Source organism: Zootoca vivipara, chromosome 3, assembly GCF_965207765.1.
Source record: "Zootoca vivipara chromosome 3, rZooViv2.hap1.1, whole genome shotgun sequence".
Taxonomy (NCBI): domain Eukaryota; kingdom Metazoa; phylum Chordata; class Lepidosauria; order Squamata; family Lacertidae; genus Zootoca; species Zootoca vivipara.
Genome location: NC_142586.1, coordinates 21,330,085 through 21,351,940, shown reverse-complemented (window position 1 = coordinate 21,351,940; position 21,856 = coordinate 21,330,085). Strand labels below are relative to the sequence as shown.

Here is a 21,856-nt window from a genome sequence, read left to right as displayed (position 1 = left end):
AGATTGTGTAGATGTTATGGAATGGTAACAGATGCTATGGCAATCTGTCAACTTTGGGTTTTTTATGCAGGAATTTTTTATTTTTTATTTGCTATTATTTGATTAGACCAACCCTACCTTATGTCCAACGTACTTTCTGCTGGGGGAATTTGTGGCTGAAAGTGCAAACACTTGCACAAGGTACACACAAGAGAAAACAAAAAAGCTAAGCATTTGATTGAGTCGGGATATCTATCAACACGACACAGGCTCTGAATAGGATGTGCATTTCTTAGAGCAGGCACCTCCAAACTTCAGTCCTCCAGATGTTTTGGACTACAATTCCCATCTCCCCCGACCACTGGTCCTATTAGTTAGGGATCATGGGAGTTGTAGGCCAAAACATCTGGAGGGCCACAGTTTGGGGATGCCTGTCTTAGAGCTAAAGGAGCCATTTCCCCATCCTCTTTAGGGGCAGAAAAGCAGGATTTCAGTTTCGTTATTTTTCAGGCAGGGGACTATCTTGAGCTCTTCTGTGTTTTCCTTTTCAGTTTTAAAAAGTGCACTGTCTCACTATTTGGGGTGAGGGGCATAGCTGCCAAGTTTTCCCTTTTCTCACGAGGAAGCCTATTCAGCATAAGGGAAAATCCCTTAAAAAAAGGGATAACTTGGCAGCTATGGTGGGGGGTGTGGAGAGAATACGGGGTGGGGGGAGAGAGAGAGCCATCCTCAGGACAGCTGGCTGTTAGCTGCCACCATCCCAGTGCCTTCTGGGAGGATAACAATGGTGCCCTCTTATTTCAAAGAGCTGCTTTCTCTCTTGCTGAATGATAATAAGTGTGCTTTTAAATCTGTAAAACAGAAAAATAGTAAAAGGTAAGAGATTAACATCCCACATCATTTGAGGTCAGTTGACACCCCTACCCCTAGAAGATCCCTATTTTATTTTGACCTGGTAAGCTACCCCAAAATGCAAAAATTCAGGTTGATTCATTTCAAGCCAACCCTGTTTATCCTTTCTTTAATGATGATGTGCATCACTTTGCACAAGTAGTCCAGTTTGTCACTTGGAGAACACAAGAGTGCCTTTGTTATAGGTAAAGGTAAAGGGACCCCTGACCGTTAAGTCCAGTTGCAGACGACTTGGGTTGCGGCGCTCATCTCGCTTTACTGGCCGAGGGAGCAGGCGTTCGTCCATAGACAGCTTCCAGGTCATGTGGCCAGCATGACTTTGTTATACGGTGCCTAATTGAAATGTTTTGGGCCTAAAAAGTTATATTGATGCGTGCTTATATGCTTTCCTTCCTTGGGCTCCTGGAGTTGGATTGGGTGAGACATCTTGGCAAATCCTAACATGCAACCTAAACAAGCAAAGCAGTCTGTTGCTGGCATTTTTTAGGGTAGTTTTTGCATGAGAGCTTCTACAACCTATTGTATTTCTTCTTCCTTTCACAAATTGTGGGTGTGCTTACAGTTAAGGAAAGGGCAACAAAAAGGAATGGAAACTGGGACACCACCTGAGGTTGCTTCGAGGTGACCAGTTTATTGAGCATTTGTTCTCATTTGTGGGGAGGTTATATGATGCTTTGCCAAGCGATTATTACTCTCTCACACTTTCTAGTGTCTTTATTTTCCCATCACCTTCTTTTACCACAAAAAGTCCATTGGGTGAGCGGCTTGTTGTGCAAGACTGCAAATTCCTTTTTTATTGTGCAGCCTTAATTTGTCAGAATGTGTTTGAGTTCCACGCACAAAATAGTGGTAATCTGGAGGTGTCCAGGAACATGGCATATCCTCTGAATAATTTACAATGCACATGACTTTTCCAGGAAACAACTAAACCAGGAATCCAAGAAGTGCATGAAATGTAAATAAGAGAAGTAAGGATAGTGAAAATATTCCACAGATTTTGTGCCCAAAGATACGAGGAGGCAAATAACACTTCATAGAAATAGACGTATTTCTTCAGACATATAAAGGCACATCACTTTGAGTAGGAAACTCTGATGTCAGTATGGCCCTGCATTTACACAAGTACCTTCTTTTAAACTTGGTTAGTAGAAATTCTTCAATTTCGAGTGAATAAAATATGACTGTAAGAACAGTAGAGTGCTACACAGTAATCTGGAAATCTAAAATTAAATATTTAATTAGAACTTTGAATTTGCTTTCAAGATAGGTGGCATTGCACAGGCTATATTACAGTCTTTTATACTTCTTTTGCCCAAAAAATTACTGTATATTTTAAACAGGCCACTTTAATATTAATACAAGTGTAATAGGTTCAGAACTGAAAATTCAGCTAAAGATGGTGCATTTTACAGTATTGGGAAAAAATTACAGGAATTTTTTTTTCCTTTTGTATTGTAAAAACATTTTTTTTAACAATTTACCTACATTAATCAAAAAGTACAGCATATTTAATAATTTTACAAATTTTTCATAAAAAATATATCTCTGTACAAAAAAGTTCTTTTGCACCTACTTCATGTCACAGCAGCATGTCGTGAAATGGCAAAATGGAGTACTGGGAATGAAAATTAGATTGATTTGATCATAATGCCAGCTTTCCCCCCCTCCCCCCTTCTTTAATAACAGCTTTTTTTGTTTACAAAATATATTACAGAGGAAAAAAATTATTGCAGCTAGCCTGGAGAAAGGCAAGATGGGTGATACAAGCAGCAGATTTAAACAGCTTTGAAGCACATAACCTGTTTTTGATTGTTCTTTTTTTGAGTATGTTTACCTTTGCTTTATCATAATCAGTCTGGTCCTTTCTGGGGAAAGAGTCAACAGTAAACACATCACAGAGATTTCATACTGCCTTTGGCATGACCGTACTATGACAGACCTCAGTTTTACTATTCAAGTCACTCTGCAATTCAGGCCCTACTCAAGTGAATGGACTTTGGGGTGGCACTTTGAAGATCTGGGCTTTTGGGGTGGCGCACCTGATGAATGTCTGGGCAAGCATGGAGCCTGAAAGGGATTGTTAGAAATGGAAGATTTAACCTGGCCAGTGTGCAATCCAATGCAACTGTAACAAAACCAAAGGGAACAGAAAACCTTCAAGAGATAGGCACAGAGGTGACAAAGGGGAAACACACACACACACACACACACACACACACACACCCATGGACCTATTTTATTAGGTAGGGCTGTATCTCTAGATATGCTGTGTGGGTACAAACCAATGTTCTGTTCTGTAGTTTCACTGAAATGAGTGACACTGGAGATGTGAAGTTCAGTAACAACTGAAGATTGGAGCATATCAGAGAGAAATGGTTGTTTTGCCTCCATTAAGTAAAAAAAAAAGTTGGTTTATTATTCTAACGTGAACAGCCTTATTTCTTGTTTAATTATACTCCCCTAGAATAAATCAAGTTGGGATTTTCAGATTCTAAAGAACGAAAAGTTGAAAACCGTGCTCTAATGAATTCTTCTGGCTCATCCATGGAGCTCCTTTGTCTGAAATGCTCCCCCAGTTCATTGCAGTGAATGGAGCCAGCCCATGCGCAGACTTGCTTTCTCATGTGCAGCCCAGCCCATTGAAATGAACCAGCTTCCCACCCTGCAATATACAAGAGATCCCTGCGTGCAGATAAGTGCACTTGGATCTCCCACTCAGGACATAGAGTGGTAACACTATTTTACAAAACTTTCCTTCTTCTTACTCTTCATACAGACAGGGTAAGAATTGGGGGCAGGGGACCCAAACCCATTCTCCCTTCATATTTTGTATTCCCCCCCCCATGACTTTGGTTACATCTGCCATCACTAATATTGAAATAAAGTGACTTCAGAGGCAGCAATTCAAAGTTTCCCTTTCTCCAGTATACAACAGTGCAATCTACACTGGAAGCAATGCTTCTTCATGAAAGGGGGGCTATTTTAATCTGATCACTGTTGTCCTTCCAGAGAATGCCCAAATCTGTCAGATATCATATAAAATTGTAAACGCATGTGGAATAATAATAAAGTCATCTGCCTCTAAAGCAAAGCAAAAATGTCCAGACAGTGCCAAGGTTTCTAATATTAAACATTTTTTTCTTTAAAAAAAGATGAAGAAGCTGAACTTATTGGCATTGCTGGTATCTTCCATCAAAAATCATGTAAGGTTTTCTACTTTGATCAAAGATTGCCCTGCAAACTTTTTCTTGCCATTTAATATAAACCGATATATATTCTTTTCTGCTAATGCTTATTTTTGGCGATTGGTTTAGTTTGGTGTCGGGGTTCATAATGGACTGGATCCAAAGAGCTACTTGAGTGGAATTCCTGCCGCCCCCACTTTGAACAAGGAATAAAAATTGCCCCTGCCGTATGGCAATCTGCTTTTGAAAGCCTCGTCAAAAGTGGTTTGACATATGACTTTCTGGGGGTAATGTTTGGGAAACATGACTCCAAAGATCCTTTTGGTGTGTGGAAGCAGTAGTGCAGGTGTTTGGAACCTGGCCTGTGTACTTGATGTGAAGGACCTCTGGGTGTCAGAATATTAATATAAATCATTCTGTCTGTTTGTTTGTTTTTAAATGTCAGGTGGCAAATCATTGGCGACGTACAATGGTGCTTGTTCCTCTTTTGGAAACCAATAGAAATACAATCTAAAATCGAATATAATTTTTGAAATGTAATATAGTTGGTTTGATTAAATTAGTGTGGGTGTGGCCAACATTTTTGGAAAGTTCTGACATAAAGGAAGGTCAAAGTATGAACTGGTGCCACTCTAAGTCCCTTGTTTCTGGTTTTCACCCTTGCCTACTGAGTTGAGGAGTAGGCAGCAGGAGAGGTCTAATCATGCCACAGCTATCCCCATAGTTTTCTTACCCTCCTCTCTGTGCCACCCATGAGTTAGTATTATAGGTAAAAGACTTGGGTGAATCAACAACCTCTCAGTTAATTCTGCCATGTCCCCGTTTTTGTTTTGAGAAGATAGCAGCTACCCTTGCTGCAGTAACTTTGAGGAGTATTTCCAACGTACATCTCAAACTTGCTCTGTCAAGCTGTGTGATTACAAAAGCATCAAGCAGTATTGGTTAAAAACTTTAGCTAACAAAGACATTCACACACTCACACACATACAGACACCCCATTGGAAAGTGTAGTGGTAGCAGTGGCGGGTTGCATGTTGGATGTGGCTTGAGTTTTACATACTCTCTTGCAATGCATTTGTAATTTCTATGTAACATTAGAAAACAATGTAGTTTCCACGTGGGGAAAAAAGAAGATGGCAAACAAATGCAAAAGGGAAGACTGTATTGTGAGCACGGGCCCACAGGCTTTATGAACTATCTAAAATAAATTACTATTCACATTTTGTACATGGCAAGCAGCAGTAGCTGCCTGACTCCCCTGCTGTTACAGAGTATGATGCTGAGAAAAAAGAATGAATGAAGTGAGAGAGAAAACAGAAACAAGGCTGGGAATGAAGATTTGTAAACATGGGCTCCCCACCCCACCACCTCCAAACCTGGCTGGTTTGTACTGGAGTTTACATGGAAAATAAACCAAAATATAGTCTCTTCATAGTCACAAGTCACTCTACCAGGAATAGGAGTCATTGTATAACATATACGTGCTAGGTAAAATTATTATGGAATGCGTCACAGGACAAAAAAAAGATGAGTAAATGCTTATATACAATGGATAGTGTGTATAAACCCTGTATATTTTGTTTTTGTTTTTAACCAGTATCATACTCAGTCATTCATACCACACTAGTGCAAAAAATTGTGCATTAACATTTTGCAATACAACAGCTGACTGGGAAGTTTGTAGACTGCCTTATGTATGAATATCTGAGATATACTGTAGGGTTGTTCTAACAGTTGACAAGATTTCAATGGTAAAGCATTTTGTCGATGTGTGTGCAGCCCCCGAGGAAGGTTGTCTTGTCTTCTCTTTCAAGAAAGCTTCTTTTTGTTGTTGTTGTTTAAATCTCCTCCTGAATGTTCTTATTTCTGGGGATAATTTATGGTGCTATTGTTTGTCACAGTTCCCAATGGAGTGATCTGAGTGCCCAGAAGATTGCATTGAAAGGCATCCAGCCACTTACAAATGTGAAAGTCTGAGGCATTTAAATATGACAGATGGATATGACTTGGCAGTCTTCCTTCAAAGTGTGCCTTGATTTGGAGCAAATGCAGCCAGGTATTTCAAATCCACCTTTGAGATGAAGAAATTATCTTGGTCTTGATTCCCCAGAAGACTTGACGTTTCACCAGAAAGCCTTGCTGCGTCTATGCCGGTAGATGTTAAAAAGATCACAGCAGCGAAGCCTAGAGAAGGGAAACTGGTATATGGCACCAAAGGAATTACTGCTTGTCCATCAGAGGTATGGCTATGAATCAGTCAAACTGGGCACTGAAGGCTATACCACTGTACAAACTGTGTTCAGAGTTGTGTCAAATCTCACAGCTTTTGCCTCTGTGGGTTTTAAGTTTGTATCATACATAGGATTTTCAAATGACGCTTGTCCATTGCTGTTTTCATGTCCAGCATAACCATTGTACTGCACTTTTGGTCTTGTTCTGGAGTGGGGAGGGAAGAGGAGGATAAAAATCAGAGCCTCAGCCATCGAAAGTGTTGTCACCAACTTCTCAATTCATGTAACTTGTTTCTTGTGAAGAAAACATGCAAAAACCATGACAGGGAAAAGATGAAAGCTCATTATCACTTAATTCATAACATTTCCTACCAGTAATACCGGGGGGGGGGGGGGAATCTATTCCTTTTAGTGCAGTCTGCTATTCAGTCTGCTAAACTGTAGGGCAAAAATACCTTTATTTCTCTGCTAGGTTTAATCATTAATCCTGACTTTAAGTGAAATAAACACTTCAAGCAATATAGTAGTAGATGCTGCCAAAAGTGGAATGGAACAGATGGGAATTGCTTCCTGGTAGGTTCTGAATGTTTTCTTTCCAGTTCTTAAAAGCCTGCTAAATGGCAAGAAATGCCTTCAAATCATTTCCCTTTTTGGTCATTTTTAAAAATTGATTTCAAGAGCCACAAATAGCTGCAATCTTTCTGAATTTTAGCAGCAGGGTTTACTGTCATTCTTTTCATTAATATAATGTAAATAATTTCAAAGTTTCTTGAGATTGTAGTGGGCTGACTGGGAAAAATGGGTTGCAATCCTGTGGTCAGAATTGCAATCAAATACCCTGTTTCTCCTATTTTAAGACGTAGTCATAAAATAAGCCATAGCAGGATTTTTAAGCATTTAAGGAATATAAGCCATACCCCGAAAAGTGATAGGCGCAGCAGCAATGCCGGCTGCGGCAGGAGGAGGAGGGGAAAAAATAAGAAATCCCCTGAAAATAAGCCATAGTGGGGTTTTTTTTTTTTGAAAAATAAATATAAGACGGTGTCTTATTTTCGGAGAAACACAGTAGTTCTAGAGTGACCATGGGGGCAGATGAAGACATGGAGCTCTGCACAAGCAGAGGATTCCCTGTTTATTTGAGCAACGGCCCAGGGCCAGGATTCAGACTGGCAGGAGACTGCTCTGTTCATGCCTTGCTTTTAAGTTTCTCCATTCCAGGAGCAGCTCCTCACAATTGTCCCAAAGCCCCTTCCCATCTGGTGGCACCTGCCAAGGTGTTAGGGACTTAAACTGGAAGAAAGGTTTGCCCGTGCCCCCAGTAGTTCTGGAACTCTTGGGTAGTTCTAGAACTCATCCCAATAGGGCCATGAACTCTGCATTTCCTTTTAGAGGGGATTAGGAAAGCCCTCCTTGTACGAAGCTGTGTGTGCACAGCATTTTACCATAGTCTCATGCTTCAGTGACAGCACCACATGATTGCTGCAATCTTGCAAAGGGTCATGCTACAAATCTTAGTAAGAACAAGTTTTAATCTGTTATATTCATGGGTTGTTTTTTTTTTTTAATTCTCATTTCAGATACCCTGAGATGTACTGAAAAAACTTGATCATGAAGAGGTATGTAAAGGTTTTTTTTTTTTTGCCAATACATTCCCTGTCTTTGATGCCCTACTGTAGTTGGGCAAAACTGAAAAATATTGTTCTGAATTCCTATTTAAGCTAGGCAACACCCCATTTACACACTTTCGATATGTGTGCAGCAGCCTTTGCATTCAAGCTTCCTCCCAAGGGCAGGGGCACCTGACTCAAAACTACTACACACCACCTTAATTTGTAAGACATAAAAATGATCCTTCTGCTGAAGGTTATTTTGTCTCTTAACAGGGTTGTAGTTTAGGACATTCAAGATCTGTTACTTCTAGTACTTTTAAGAGTGTTGCATGTATGCTTATTTAAAACTAATCTATCTTCTCGGACAGACATTGTTTTATGTTAGACCAACTCTAGCAGCACTCCCATAAGCTCCCATGTACCAGTAGGGTCCGTTTATCTATTTATTCTAAGCTCCCCACCCCCACTAACATTCATAAGGCACTGGGGGGGGGGAAGCACATGTAAGGCACAATGCAGAAATCCTTTCAAGTCTCATAAATTTAAATGGAAAAAATTAAGCATGTGCTTCAATATCTCCCTTGAAAGTGATGACTTTTGGCTGTCTCATGTCCACTGTTTAATAAACCTTAGGCTATGGATCCTGTGCCTTGGAGTAAGTATCAGTAAACTCAAAATGTATTATTTCTGAGTAGAAGATTGCACTGTTAATGTGCTATGTATATTTTGTATGATACAATTGAGGCCAGGTGATGTCAGCTTTTCAACACAGCGATCTGGTGTGACATACCAGAATGTTGAAACAGAGGGAGGAACATTTACCCTAGCTTAAATTGCCACCACTCCTGCTGGGAGAGCTGAGGTGGTTTCACCCTGGCACCTCATGGGGAAAGAGGCAGTCTGGTGCATGGAGGGAACAAGGTAGTGAGGCAAGGTGCCTGCCTTTGCCCAAGCGGGTGCGCTGTGTCTTTACTCCTGGGGTGACCGACCACCCCAGATGAAACACACAGCTCTCCCTCCTGGGCAAAGGTAGCCAGGCACTGGTAGCTGCCTCTGCCTTCATAGGGGCGGGCTATCTTTTTCTCCTGGGAGAAAGAGGTAACCCGTCATGGAAAAGCTAATCCACCTGCCCCACATGAGCCAAAAAAGCGGGGGGGGGGCTTGATCAGCTTTTCAGCTCCCTGGGGGCTGCCTCTTCCTCTGTCCCATGGCAGCAATGGCGCCTGCCTCACTCATCCTCTGCTGCCTTGGCACAGATTTGGGGGTCAGTTGAGCTACCTCTTTCTCCAATGAGGGGCATGTGGCTGCCTGCTTCTCAATGGAGAAGTCTAACAGAGCCCTCAACTCATCTCTGCCTCACACAACCTGGTGGTGGGATAGGGACTCCATTCCACTTCTCTGCTGAGGGGCAGGCAGTCGCATACCCCTCAATGCAGAAGTTTAAATGAGCAAAGGGAGGAACAAGCTACATCCCACAGTTGTATGAGGGCCAGAGAATGATGGGTTTCACCCGAGGGTATATTGCAAGTGAAAGAGCCGCAGCTTATTTCTCCTTCAGAGTGCTGGGTGCAGAGGGCGTTTCACTTGCAATATACCCCTGGGTGAAACCACGATTGTGCTCTGGCCCCTTACTGGTCCTAAGTGATGTATCAATACCCATTGCCTAGGGGTGGTGAACCTGTGGCTGGGCAATGTTAACAATTAATTGTCTGGAACTGGTACAATGGTCAAACCACAATACAGTGGTGCCTCGCTAGACGAAATTAATTCGTTCCAGGACTCAATTCGTCCTACGAAAATTTCGTCTAGCGAGGCACCGTTTCCCATAGGAATGCATTAAAAGTCAATTAATGTGTTCCTATGGGCTCCGGGGGAACTGGTGGTGGCGGCGGCACTTGCTCTCTTGGCTCGGGGAAGGAAGGCAGGCGCTTTCCTGAGCCAAGAGAGCAAGCGCCGCTGCTGCCAACAACAGAGCCGGATCGGACGAAGCTTCAGAAGCATCGTCGGATCCGGCTCTGTCGGGCGGGGTGGGGGAAAGGCGAAGGAACGATCCTGCACCTTTCCCCCACCGCTGCCAAGCCCCATGCCGGCTTTTCACAGCGAGAAGTGGCGGCGGGGGAAGACCTTCCCCCACCGCTGCCTCTTGCCTGCCTCCCCTGGCACGGAACGCAGCTTCGGAAGTCTCCGAAGTTGCGTTCCGTGCTGGCTTTCCGCGGCAAGAAGCGGCACGGTCCGATGCTCCCTCCCCCCACCCGACAGAGGCAAATGTCGGATCTGTCGGGTGGGGGGAGGGACAAGCGGCTCTGAACCCCGGAGCCGAAGTGCGGCGGTGTGGGGGTGTTTTGCCGCCTGCCTTCCCCAAGCCAAGGCAAAAAGCCCTGGCAATTTTTCGCTGCACGCTGGACTTTGCAGTTGGAGGTTTTTTTTTCTATGGCCACGCTTCGCAAGACGAAGTGGCAGCCATAGAAAACCTCATCGTCTTGCGAGGCAACCTCCAATCGCAAAATCCATTTCTCTAGTGAAAAATTTGTCTTCCAGGGCATTCGTTAAGCGAGGCACCACTGTACCAGTTTTAGACTTTTTGAGCCGGCAATACATTGCGCCTCCCCGGCTGATGCCAGCGCAGTGCACGTCACTCTGTCTGCGCTAGCAGCAGCCAGGAAATTACAATGTATTGCCAGCTAACATTTCATTGATCAGCAGAGAGGTGGGGAGCTTAAGGAAGCCCACTTCTCAGCAGAGCAAGCGTGGTGTGGAGTAGGGCTGGGCAATTTCAAACATCGTGATATATCAGTATATCACGATGTTTTAGTTGCTGAAAACCAGATATCACCCAACCCAACCTGCAGCTCACCAGATTAGACTTGGGCAAATCTGTCCATTTTGGTTTCTCTCAGTTTCTAATTTTTCCAATTGTAAGTGCAGCTCTCCACATCATTTTGCATTTTTTTAAAAAAAAATTTTTTCATGAAAATCTACATTTGCATGCAAATTTCCCCTCATATATGTATTTTCAATGCAAATGTACACATATTCTTCATATTATTATTTATTGAATATATATACTGCCCTATACCCTGAAGTCTCGGGGCGGTTATTCTCACTAATGTATGAATTTTTATCCACACTTAGCCAAATATATGCAGTTTGTACCCATTACCTGGTACTTGGCTTGAGAACTGCATACAAACTCAAAAATGCAAAATAGTTAGGCTACTCCAGAAGTTGTTGGACTCAAACTGTTTGTATCTGCAACCAATTTTCATTAGAAGCTACCAAAATGTTACTTGTTGTTTTGCTGCTTGGGCTATCAAATTTGTACCTTGTAAAATTTGAGCAGTTAATCTTTGTTAAAGCTTTCTCTTCTCTCTACTCTCAACAGGCAGAACTTTGTGCACTTAATTAAATATGTCACAAGAGATTAGATCCAGCATACCTGTGTTTGTAGAGGTAAAATGCAAACCCTGATAATATTAGAGCAAAGAACGGTACCAGGATTGCAGCTGCAACAGAACTGCTGTTTGTACCATAGAAGTGATTGGGATGATCTGCGCCCGTACTTAAAGGACCTGAAAAGAAAATGAAGGGAAGGGAAAGAAAATGATTTTTTTAAAGGGATGCAAGTATAAGCATGTTAATCCAACAGAAGTATGGCTGGCAAAACAAGCACAATTTTTTAAAGTACTTGTATGAATGCAATGTATTTTGTAAATGCAATAAACATGTATAAGATGTCTAGATCTATAAATAAGTGCTGAGCTATATAATCCTATATGAATGCATGCAGCTGCTTTCCTCAGACCAGGCACCCCCAAACTGCAACCCTCCAGATGTTTTGGCCTACAACTCCCATGATCCCTAGCTAAAAGGACCAGTGGTCAGGGATGGTGGGAATTGTATTCCAAAACATCTGCAGGGCCGAAGTTTGGGGACGCCTGCCTCAGACCATTGGCTTCTCATGGTTCCAACAGGAGGATTCTAACATCACACACACCCTATGTAAATTCTGTCATCATCATCACCTCCATCCCCTGGCAAAGCTTGAAAAAAGGATTCAGAATATTCAAATTTAATCTGATCCACAATTGGTAACAATATCCCTTAATAGTCTTGGAAAACGCAACCTAGCTTTTTCCCTACAGTTTGAAGATACATACAGAATTCAGGACTACCAAAGTCATTTAAACTGCACAGAACATATTAAAGACTAAGTTGCAAAAGCCATTTAAAGCACTGTTATAATCATCATTCTGCATTGATGGTCTTCATAGAAGCATCCTGCAGTTATCTTATTAGGTTGCTGTTGCATCAAAAAATGAAGTGGCAGCATGAAATAGTTGAATTAGATATTTAATGGCACATTTAAACTAATTGAGACGATGTGGTAGTAATTGAATACAATAAATATGCTTTTATTTACTTCAATGGTTGGCACAGTGATTTGGCACAGTGATTTGAGGTTATCAGTATTCAATAATAGACTATATGACACTATATAGGGTTATAGCAGCATTCCTACTTTGTCTTTGGAGCATAAATCTTCCAAAATCTTTTCCGTGTATGTCACCTTGATATGTGAAGACACCTCTGTCGAGTCCCGATGACACCTAGAACAAAGAGAATGTATCAAGATTCCTGAAAACATTAAAATCAAGAGTGGACAATGGAACCATCTTTTTTTGTTTGCATTTCATGATTACTGATACACCAATGAAACAAAATCATCAGAATAGTTAAAACAGCCAAACATTTTTTAATAACACAAAAATCCTGGTTTTCATTTGAACAGATTTGAACAAATAAAACTATACATCATGATGAAGACCCTTTTGCATTTGTAGCGTTTGTTAGATTACAAATTATTAAATACTTGAAAGGAATGCTGCAGTTATCAAGGAAGAGATGAGGCCAGAGCCTTCCAAATTTTTCATGTTGGTGACACACTTTTTAGACCTGCATCATTTCGCAACACAGCAATTCAGTTTGTACTAGTAAACCGGAAGTTAAACTAACCACTTTCCAGTTCCGGGAGGAGCACGGGGAGCATTCGCGCAGCACACACACTGCAGCTGACACACTAATGTGTTGCAACACACAGTTTGCAAAGCTCTGATGTAGGCTATGGGGTCAGATGCAACTCTCAGGGGTGTCCCACCTGCCCTCCCCAAGACATCCTTTCTTTGGCCCTCTTGCCTCCTCCTTGATTTTTGTCCTGGTTGTAGAAGGAGTAGAAAACAGCAATGACAAGTGCTAAGAGCTCCGGTTTGGATTGCCTTGGGCTGGAGCCATAGATTACGAGGAACTTCCTCTAAGGCACGGGTGTCAAAGACAAGGCCCGCGGGCCAAATACGGCCCGCCAGACCTCGTCATGTGGCCCGTGTAGCCGCCGCTTGCCTGCCCGTCACTTGCCTGCCCGTTCGCCCGCCGCTTGCCACTCGCAGCTTTCCCTCCTCTTGCTGCTTGCTGCTGGCTGCAGAGGCGCTTCCCTGCAATGCCTGCAATGCCCTGCAGGGGGCACAGGGCCCCGCAGGCGGGGAGGCGGTGGAACCTGAGAGCGCGCGCGCCCAGCTCCTTCCCCTTCCTCGCCCTGTCGCACTTCCTCCGTTCCTCCGAGTCCGAGGCGACGAGCAGCAGCTGAAGCAGCGACGGCGCTGGCCGCCCGAGCGCCAGGGCCGTCTTCAGCTTATCTGGCGCCGCGTGGTGCACAGATTCCTCAAGCGCCCCCACCCTCACCCCCACCCCCATGTTTCCCTCTGGGCGGGCAGCGGCTGGAGGGCGGCTCCTCTGGCTGGACGGAGGCTCCGAGCACCGTGCATCGCGGCATGGTGGAGTCGGGCAAGCGCTGTGGGGCTGGAGGGCGGCTCCTCCAGCAGGGAGGAGATGCCGTGGAGGAGCTGGGAGCGTGTGAGAACCATGCACCCCTTTTTGAACTCCTGAACAACAAGAAGATATGATTCTGGGGTTTCAAAAGCAACTTTAAAAACCCAAACCAGAAATTTGTTTGTTACAGCAAATGGGGAGAAGCAGCAGTGAGACTGGGCGGGGATGAGAGGCAGAGAGAGTATGTTAAGTTTCAAGAGAGCAAGAGTGAGATCGATGGTGGGGGAGATGTTTAAGAGAGGAGAGAAGAAACTTTTTTTAAAAAATCTGCACTGATCGAGGGAGGATCTCCAGGATCTTTCCAGCAGTTCTCCCGAAGTAATCACCATGTAAACACAGCTGCTGCAAACCCCAGGAGTTACGAGAGAGAGAGAGAGCGCACTTTTACGCACGTATCTCTGCACCCTGCCGAGGTTCCCCCCCCCCGCACTCCGCTTTTCTTTTGAAAGGCGTTCCGAATGAGTGGAAAGTAATCACTGTGTCAGTTAAAGTGAGTGTTGCAGGGAAAGCGGATCCTAGGCGCTGTGTGTGTGTGTGTGTGTGTGTGTGTGTGTGTGTGTGAGAGAGAGAGAGAGAGAGAGAGAGAGAGAGAGAGAGAGAGAGAGAGAGAGAGAGAATGAATCCTGGGCTGTAAACGCCTCCTCCAAACACAGCTGCTGCAAACCCCAGGAGTTACGAGAGAGAGAGTGCTCGAGAGAGCTTTTACATACGCATCTCTGCACCCCGCCGATCTCTCGCTTTGGGTGGAAGGTGTATGTATTTAAGACCCAGACAAGCTGGACAGAGGGACCCTGCTTGGGCCGCTTTCCCACAGGGCCCTAATGCACCCCGGCTTCCTCGCCCCGGTGGAAGAAGGCGGCTCGCGCTCCACACTCTGCTCCACTTTTGTGCGCTTCATGGAAGCAAATTGGAGAGAGACCCATCGCTATCCTCGTCCTCCTTTCTCTACAACCCAGCCCACCAGTAGCAGATAACAGGAAGTCCAGGTAACTGGACTTCCATTAGACTGCAGCTTTGTGGGGAATTACATGACTGAATGCTCCTCCACTTTTAAAATAATACCCTAAGACAGAAATTTAAAAGTCAAGAAGATGGTGTCTAGTGTGTGTTTGTTTTTAATCTTTGATGATCTCTTCCCCATTCCCATGGAGGAATAGTCAAGCACACAAAATCCCATCTGCAGTCCAGAAATAATTTTGCTACATTGTTTCTTTATTTGTCCAGCCAATATCAATTTGATAGTAATCACTGAGACTTTCAGAAAGTGACACTTGACTACAGCCTATGTTGGAGCTAGGGGGAAAAAAAGATGATTCACACACTTGTTTTTACATAGTGATGACTGTGTGATGGAGCAGTTGTGAGCTATTATTTTTCTCATAGCAACTGGTCTTCTGAATGCCCACTAAATCACTGTGGTTTACCACGTCCTGGAGAATGTTCAGCGTACAAGTCAGGGTGAACACATGAAACTGCCTTATACCGAGTCAGACAATTGATCCACTGCCTACTCTGCCAGAGACTCTTCAAGGACTCAGTCTGCACTATACAATTGAAACAGTGTCATAGCATAATAATAATAATAATAATAATAATAATAATAATAATAATAATAATATATTATTATTTGTACCCTGCCCATCTGGCTAGGTTTCCCCAGCCACTCTGGGCGGCTTCCAACAAAAATTAAAAATACATTAAAATGTCACATATTAAAAAGCTTCCCTAAACAGGGCTGCCTTCAGATATCTTCTAAAAGTCAGGGAGTTGTTTATTTCCTTGACATCTGGTGGGAGGGCGTTCCAAGGGGACTACATTATTACAAAAAACATTACATTATTACAAAAAACAGTAATAATTGAATGCAGTGACAATAATTTATGATAATAAAGAGTGGACACATAGTCCTACAGATACAACCGGCCCTTTGAGGGTGACCAAACTGCTGATGCGGCCCCCGATGAATTTGAGTTTGACACCCCTGCTCTAAGGGGTCTTGAAGCAGCATAGTAAGACCTCCAGCCCCAGCCCCAGCCCCAGCATGGGGCTTGGCTGACTAGTTGCCACATTCTCAGGTTGCCATGAGTCCAACTTGTCTGGCCTGTGCCGAAGTGGAAATCTCACACTGGCAAGACAATGGAGATGGCACCTGTCTAATATTATGGCGAGGGTATTCCGAAGGGTAGGCGCTACAATGCTAAAGGCACAATTCTTACATTGTGCAGAATGGATCTCACATGCAGAATGCAATGATTGATTGTGCATTTAAGGGGCGAGATGATCATTCAGGTATCCTAGTCTCAAGCTCCATAGGACTTTATACGTCAAAACCAATGCCTTGAATTTCACCCGGTATCTAACTGGCAGCAGTTGAATCAGGACCCTGGTGTGAGGAGGACAGAGGCAATTTAATCCATGGCCAGCTGCTGCAGTCCAAATTTGGAATTGGTCCCCCTCAGCTGCAGTTTACATGCAAGCCAAAAGAGGCCCTGTTTAGAAGAATGTACATATACGCTCAGACATGCATGTATAGTTTTGCTGAAATGCTGCTTTCGGAAAATTGCATGAAGTAATAGGTCACAAGAGTGGCATGTCAAGAAACTCTTCTCTACCCATTACCACTTGCTTCCTCTTGGTATCGTGGTTTTTGGTGCTGGATCCTTACACAGACAAACGAAAAGGAAGAACAACATGTCTTGCCTAGCAATAACTCTCTGCATCAGAAAGGAAGACAGAGAGGAGACGGGCACAATCTTCTCACTTTGCACCCTTCTTTCACACATCAGTGTGTCTGTCCTATCCTGCAGAGAGAAAGCTTCCCCTTCCTTCTCTCATATACATATCTGGTTAGCAACCTGGGCTCCTGAAATGTTTACAGTGACTGATAAAGCACACCTTGCTTACTGGATCCAACTCAGAACACATTTCTTAAGCGGGAAGAACAATGGATACATTGTTAAAACACTCTAGGAAATTGCAGTTCTGCAATTTCATAGCTTTCCTTTCAACAATAATTTTCAGTGAAGATTATAATTACTTTTGAAAAACGAGAAACTTTTGCCTTCAAATTAGGCCCTTCATAAGTAAGGAAACCACGTACAGTAATGAAATTAATATTATTTTCCAGTATTTTAAAATACCCCAAAGTCCATGAGAAAGTTGGCCCAGCAAAATCTTCCTTCTTAGTTGTTCTGTGTCTCATTATTTGGGAACAAGGCAATGTTAAATGCAACAAGGCAGATGTGTGGGGAAAAATACTTCTCTTAAGGAGTCAAGTGAGTAGTGATGGGTTTTATACATTTCAAAATGCATACCACCACAGATGTAAAAATATACGAGAGAAGAGATATTCTACTAGGTGGGGAAAACATTTGAGTCACATAAATGTGTGTTTACTTACATAGCCATCTAAGGCCCACTTGTCATTTTCAAACTTGCTTGCAGAACCCTCTCTAGGATTTTTAATTTGATAGACTTTCAAAAGCAAATGGGCTTCCTCTTTCTTGTAAACGCCTGCAAAGAAAATTATATAAAGTGCATTTTAAAACATGTTCACTCTGTGTATTTTTAGACTGAACAAAATCTTAACCTTTTCTGTAAATGACATAAAATATTTAGCTAGCTTAAACTTCATTTACATAAAAAACTACATAATTAAACAATACTGCGTTTAAATAAATGGTGTAATGTATTCCTGCAAACCAGCTTTTAAAGCAATGGTTCACCTTTGAACCAGTTTTTAAAAGTCATGCTCAGATTATCATATATTAGCGTCATCAACTGAGATATGAACAAGCTTTTTGGCCTAGCATATAGCCCCTTCACTTGAGCAATGAACAGGCAAACCAACCAGGAAACCTTCCATTAACGACAGTTTTTCCTCTCTCCCTTTAAACACACACCTGTTGCAAACAAAGCAGTATGGCCACTCCAAAACTTTTGTAGACACAAATGGTATTTAATATGTCATCATGTATAACTTCCCCATTAGCATATTGAGGACAAATAATGATGATGATGATGATAATAATAATAATAATAATAATAATAATAATAATAATAATAATTTATTATTTATACCCCGCCCATCTGGCCGGGTTCCCCCAGCCACTCTGGGCGGCTTCCAAAAAAACAGAAATTCTAAAATGATGTCTGGAGGGGCCCATATTATCCCTCAGTTGATAACTAATGTAAGTTCAATGTGTGCATTAACATGCAAATGTGCACAGAGCTTTTAAGAGTCTGTTTGATTTTTAAAAAATGTTTCAATTGCTAGATCTGATCATAAAACCATGCCACAGAAAAGTCTATGTTTTGAATTAGAAGTAACTAAGGTATATATTGTATTTACCAATATAGTTTGTGGAAGTAAGATATATAGAGATTTTTTTTATAAAGCACTGGCATGGAAAAACTTAGCAAAACGGCACAAACTTTGTATGTACAGAAATATTATCCCATCTACATCAGTAACAAAATGTCAGTGTCCCCTAACTGCCAGATACCAAAGGGAAGTGTGGTGGTTACAGAATGGAATTTCTTCTACAGGTTAATAGAGCTAGCAAATCTGCTCCACTTCCCAGTGGGGAGGGATTGCAGTGGACCACGTGGCCACCCACTCCCCTCCGGGGGCAGGGGACTAAGCCCTGCATTACCCGGAGGTTCCTGGCCACATCATTTCCAGCCAGCCAATCCACTGACTGGGGGGCAGGGCCAGGACCCATTTAAACAGAGGCACGAGCTGGAGAGCTTCTTCATGGCTCACTTCCTCGATCTCCCTCCCTCCCTCCCTATTTTCAGGTTTCGACATTGGCCTGCTATGGACCTCGGTTGGTCACCGTTGAGGGGCCTGGTAGGAATTTTTTCACTTGGCAAATTGGCATGGGCCAATTGGTTTTCACCTACCTTGTAGCAATCGTCACAACTTTGTAAGGTTCGGCGGTTAGGCATTGGTTGATCTTATGATGGGGGAGGTGAAGTGTGGTCATCAACTGCCCCTCCAAGCTTAAGGGTATTCTGTTAATGGAATCTGGGTGTGTGGACCTTGTCCGAAGCACGGGGTGGGGCTAGAGCCATGCCACGACCCCATCGGGAACCCAGGGGGAGCTCAAGTTGGTTTGCATTGACTTGGCTTCCCCTATTGGTGGTTGACCCTTTACTCCCTGCATGATGGGCAGGAGTCAGATATAGTTGGGTCAATTCCAATGCCTGTCAATACCGCTCACATTCTGTAACCAATAAAGTTGTGGCCTAAATCTGCCCAATAACCATTAACATAATATCCATGTCCTTGTGTCTTATTCATCGACGACGGGGTGGCTTCGGGATTTTGACACGCAAAAAATACTTTTAATGAAAACCTATTTCATTCATCAGATTCAGCTGCAAGCAGCCAAATCATTTCTAAGTGTCGTGTCATAATATAGGGCTTTCTAGCAGCATAAATAGATCCCTTCTTCTACCTTACGCATGCTACATGTGGATCGAAACAGGTAGGAACATGTCTCTGAAACCTTGATTGCAGCTTCAAAATGGGATTTCAAACCTCACCTGATAGCTTGAGCTGTGTGCTAGATGTTTCAATGAATGTAGCATTCACTTTACTGCTTGTAGCATTGAACCAGTCAACAGTTAGAGTTGCAGGTTGTCTTTTCCCTTGATGCTCATAAAAACCTTTCCACAATGAATTTATAAAAAATACATCTGAAGGAACTGGAGAAAAGACGAACAAAGAAGTAAATCACTACAACAAATTGCAAGCAGATGTCTCTCTCCACTTCTTTGCATATTCATTATTTAGTTCACTATTAGAGGGTCCACACATTGTTTCAAAACCTTTGTTGTATTGAAATATTTATAATATCAATGATAATAAGAGTATATGAACTTATGGTGAATCTTTATGCATAGTGACATCTTCCTGCCGCAGTTGAAGTCCAAAGCAAATTGCTTTGGATCTCTCACTTCAGCTTCTCAAGAAATACATGAGAGAAAACATATCCTCTTTATTACCAATGGATTTTGGATCAGACATTGGAACAATAATGAAATGATCAGTTGGTCGTAATGCAAGTTGTACTACTAAGAGAAATACTCCTTACTGTCCTTTAGAACAAATTCAAGGCAGTTTGAGTGTACTCTTGACGAAAGGTATGCATGCCTAAGTGTCTCATTGACTTCAGTTAGATGAATATATGAAAAACTAGGCACAGATTTGCAGCTGAAACTTGCATTTATTTCTATACTGCTTTCTCACTCCCCAACCCCCTAATTCCCATATTTTTGTGAAGATGTAAGTTACATGGACCTCCATTCTGCATGTTCAAATACTGACAATTGTTATGTGTGTAATTATGCCATTTCCTTCATTTTCTACTACAGCAGAAATTACACTGTCAAGAAAATACCATACATCCTATGTCAATGACATAGTAGTTTGTAATACTGTATACTCATCCATGCAAAACTCTCCCGGTTTGACAAAGAGGCAGATTTAGGGGCGCACAACCATTTCGGCTGCACTGGCTGCAGAGCCGCAGGGGCACCCTAAGTATGATATAGAATGGAGGGTGAGCGTTAGTGAGGTGCCGGATTTTGGTGTCACACAGGGCGCTTCTGAAATTTGTAAGTGCATGGAAGCAATCCACCCCAAATGTCATCTCATGGAGGTGATGGAAGGATATTTACTAATCTTGTACACCTCTTCAACACCTTATTTTCTTCCAGGTTTGGATGGGTTTTTTTGGATGGGACATCCACTGGCATGCCCCCCTCAGAACCCCCTGTTTGACCCTACCAATGGCAGAGCTCCAAAATTAGTTGGTCCAAGCACTTGGAATGTCATGTGGGTCGGGAAGGGGAATTCAACATCTGTTTCTCCCCCCCCTTTAGTTCTAAACTCTTTTTCCAGCCTTCAAGAAGATGATCTGGTGTTCCCCCCCCCCCCGGAATGTCCTCCCAGGGGCAATAGACTTGCATCCTTTACGGCTTTTCACTTAAATATCTGCATTTCTTAATGTACAATTTTGTTACTTTTTTGGGAGCCAAAAATTGTGCTAGGCTATTCAGAATGTCTGAAAGTCAGAGTATAAACACATTTCAATCTGCACACCAGTCTGGGAGGTGTGGATCAGGTCAGCTCATATAAGAATTCATAAAGATTGAATTTCTCAAGCATCCCATCTGAAGCGCTAGGTGTCATTTGGCAATGAACTACTGAGATGCTTCAGATGCTACTTGCCTTTACTAATAAGTTTCCTACGGCAGTTTTACTGTTTCCTGTTTGACAAGCCTGAGGAATTAGTGATGAATCATTGCTTATTAGTCAGCTTCTGTTTCCCATGGGAAGGGTTTTAATTACCGGCTTCCTTTAATTGTTTATTTTATTCCTTATCTTGCAAAATAGCAACATTTCATTATAAAGGGGGAGGGGGTGAGAGGAAACCAGCAATTAACTGACACATGAACAAAAGCTGACTTATTAAGAGGCAATACACCACTAATCCCCTCAAGCTGTGCTGAACAGGAATCAATAAAAGGGACAGAAAGAGGAAACCACTAATTACAGTTGTAGGAGAACCTTTGCTGAACAGGATTCATTTGTGAAAGAAAACATTGTGGAATGATCTTCAGGAACAGCACGGCACCACATTAAATGCACTTTGTACCGTCATTTTATTACCATTTGAAGTTGACTGCATTAAAAACATTGCCTCAGCAGCATTAAAAGATCTCGTATGGAAGTTACTGAGGTATAAAATAAAGCTACAGAAATTGGTGTGGAATATTTTTAAGGATTCTGAGGTAAATTTTCCCTGCATCCAACTACACTTAGAACTGCATTAGGAAAACTGCAAGGAATCACCCACACTAGCAATGTGACAAAATTAAGCGCGTAGTGGCTCTCCACCAGGCAAGGTCATCATACACAACCCCAAACTGAGGAAAGACAAGCTCCCTATTGTACGCATGTACATTTCGGTTTTAGGTTATAACCCAAGACAGGGACCTTATTATTATTATTTGGCTGAAGAGCCGGGGCGGGGGGGGGGGGTAGACA

General features: G+C 42.7%; 1 protein-coding gene across 1 annotated transcript in view; it reads right to left on the bottom strand.

Annotated features, from left to right (window-relative positions):
- Nucleotides 1–2,102: 2,102 nt before the first annotated feature.
- The window catches only part of CSMD1 (CUB and Sushi multiple domains 1), a 946,508-nt gene continuing 926,754 nt past the window's right edge, over nucleotides 2,103–21,856 (bottom strand). The window contains exons 66-70 of the mRNA XM_035109950.3: nucleotides 19,348–19,509; nucleotides 17,198–17,310; nucleotides 12,437–12,524; nucleotides 11,354–11,486; nucleotides 2,103–6,512 (exon numbers count right to left, since the gene is read on the bottom strand). Of these exons, the coding sequence (XP_034965841.3) occupies nucleotides 6,353–6,512; nucleotides 11,354–11,486; nucleotides 12,437–12,524; nucleotides 17,198–17,310; nucleotides 19,348–19,509 (656 nt within the window). The 3' untranslated portion in view covers nucleotides 2,103–6,352. The remainder of the gene's footprint in view (nucleotides 6,513–11,353; nucleotides 11,487–12,436; nucleotides 12,525–17,197; nucleotides 17,311–19,347; nucleotides 19,510–21,856) is intronic.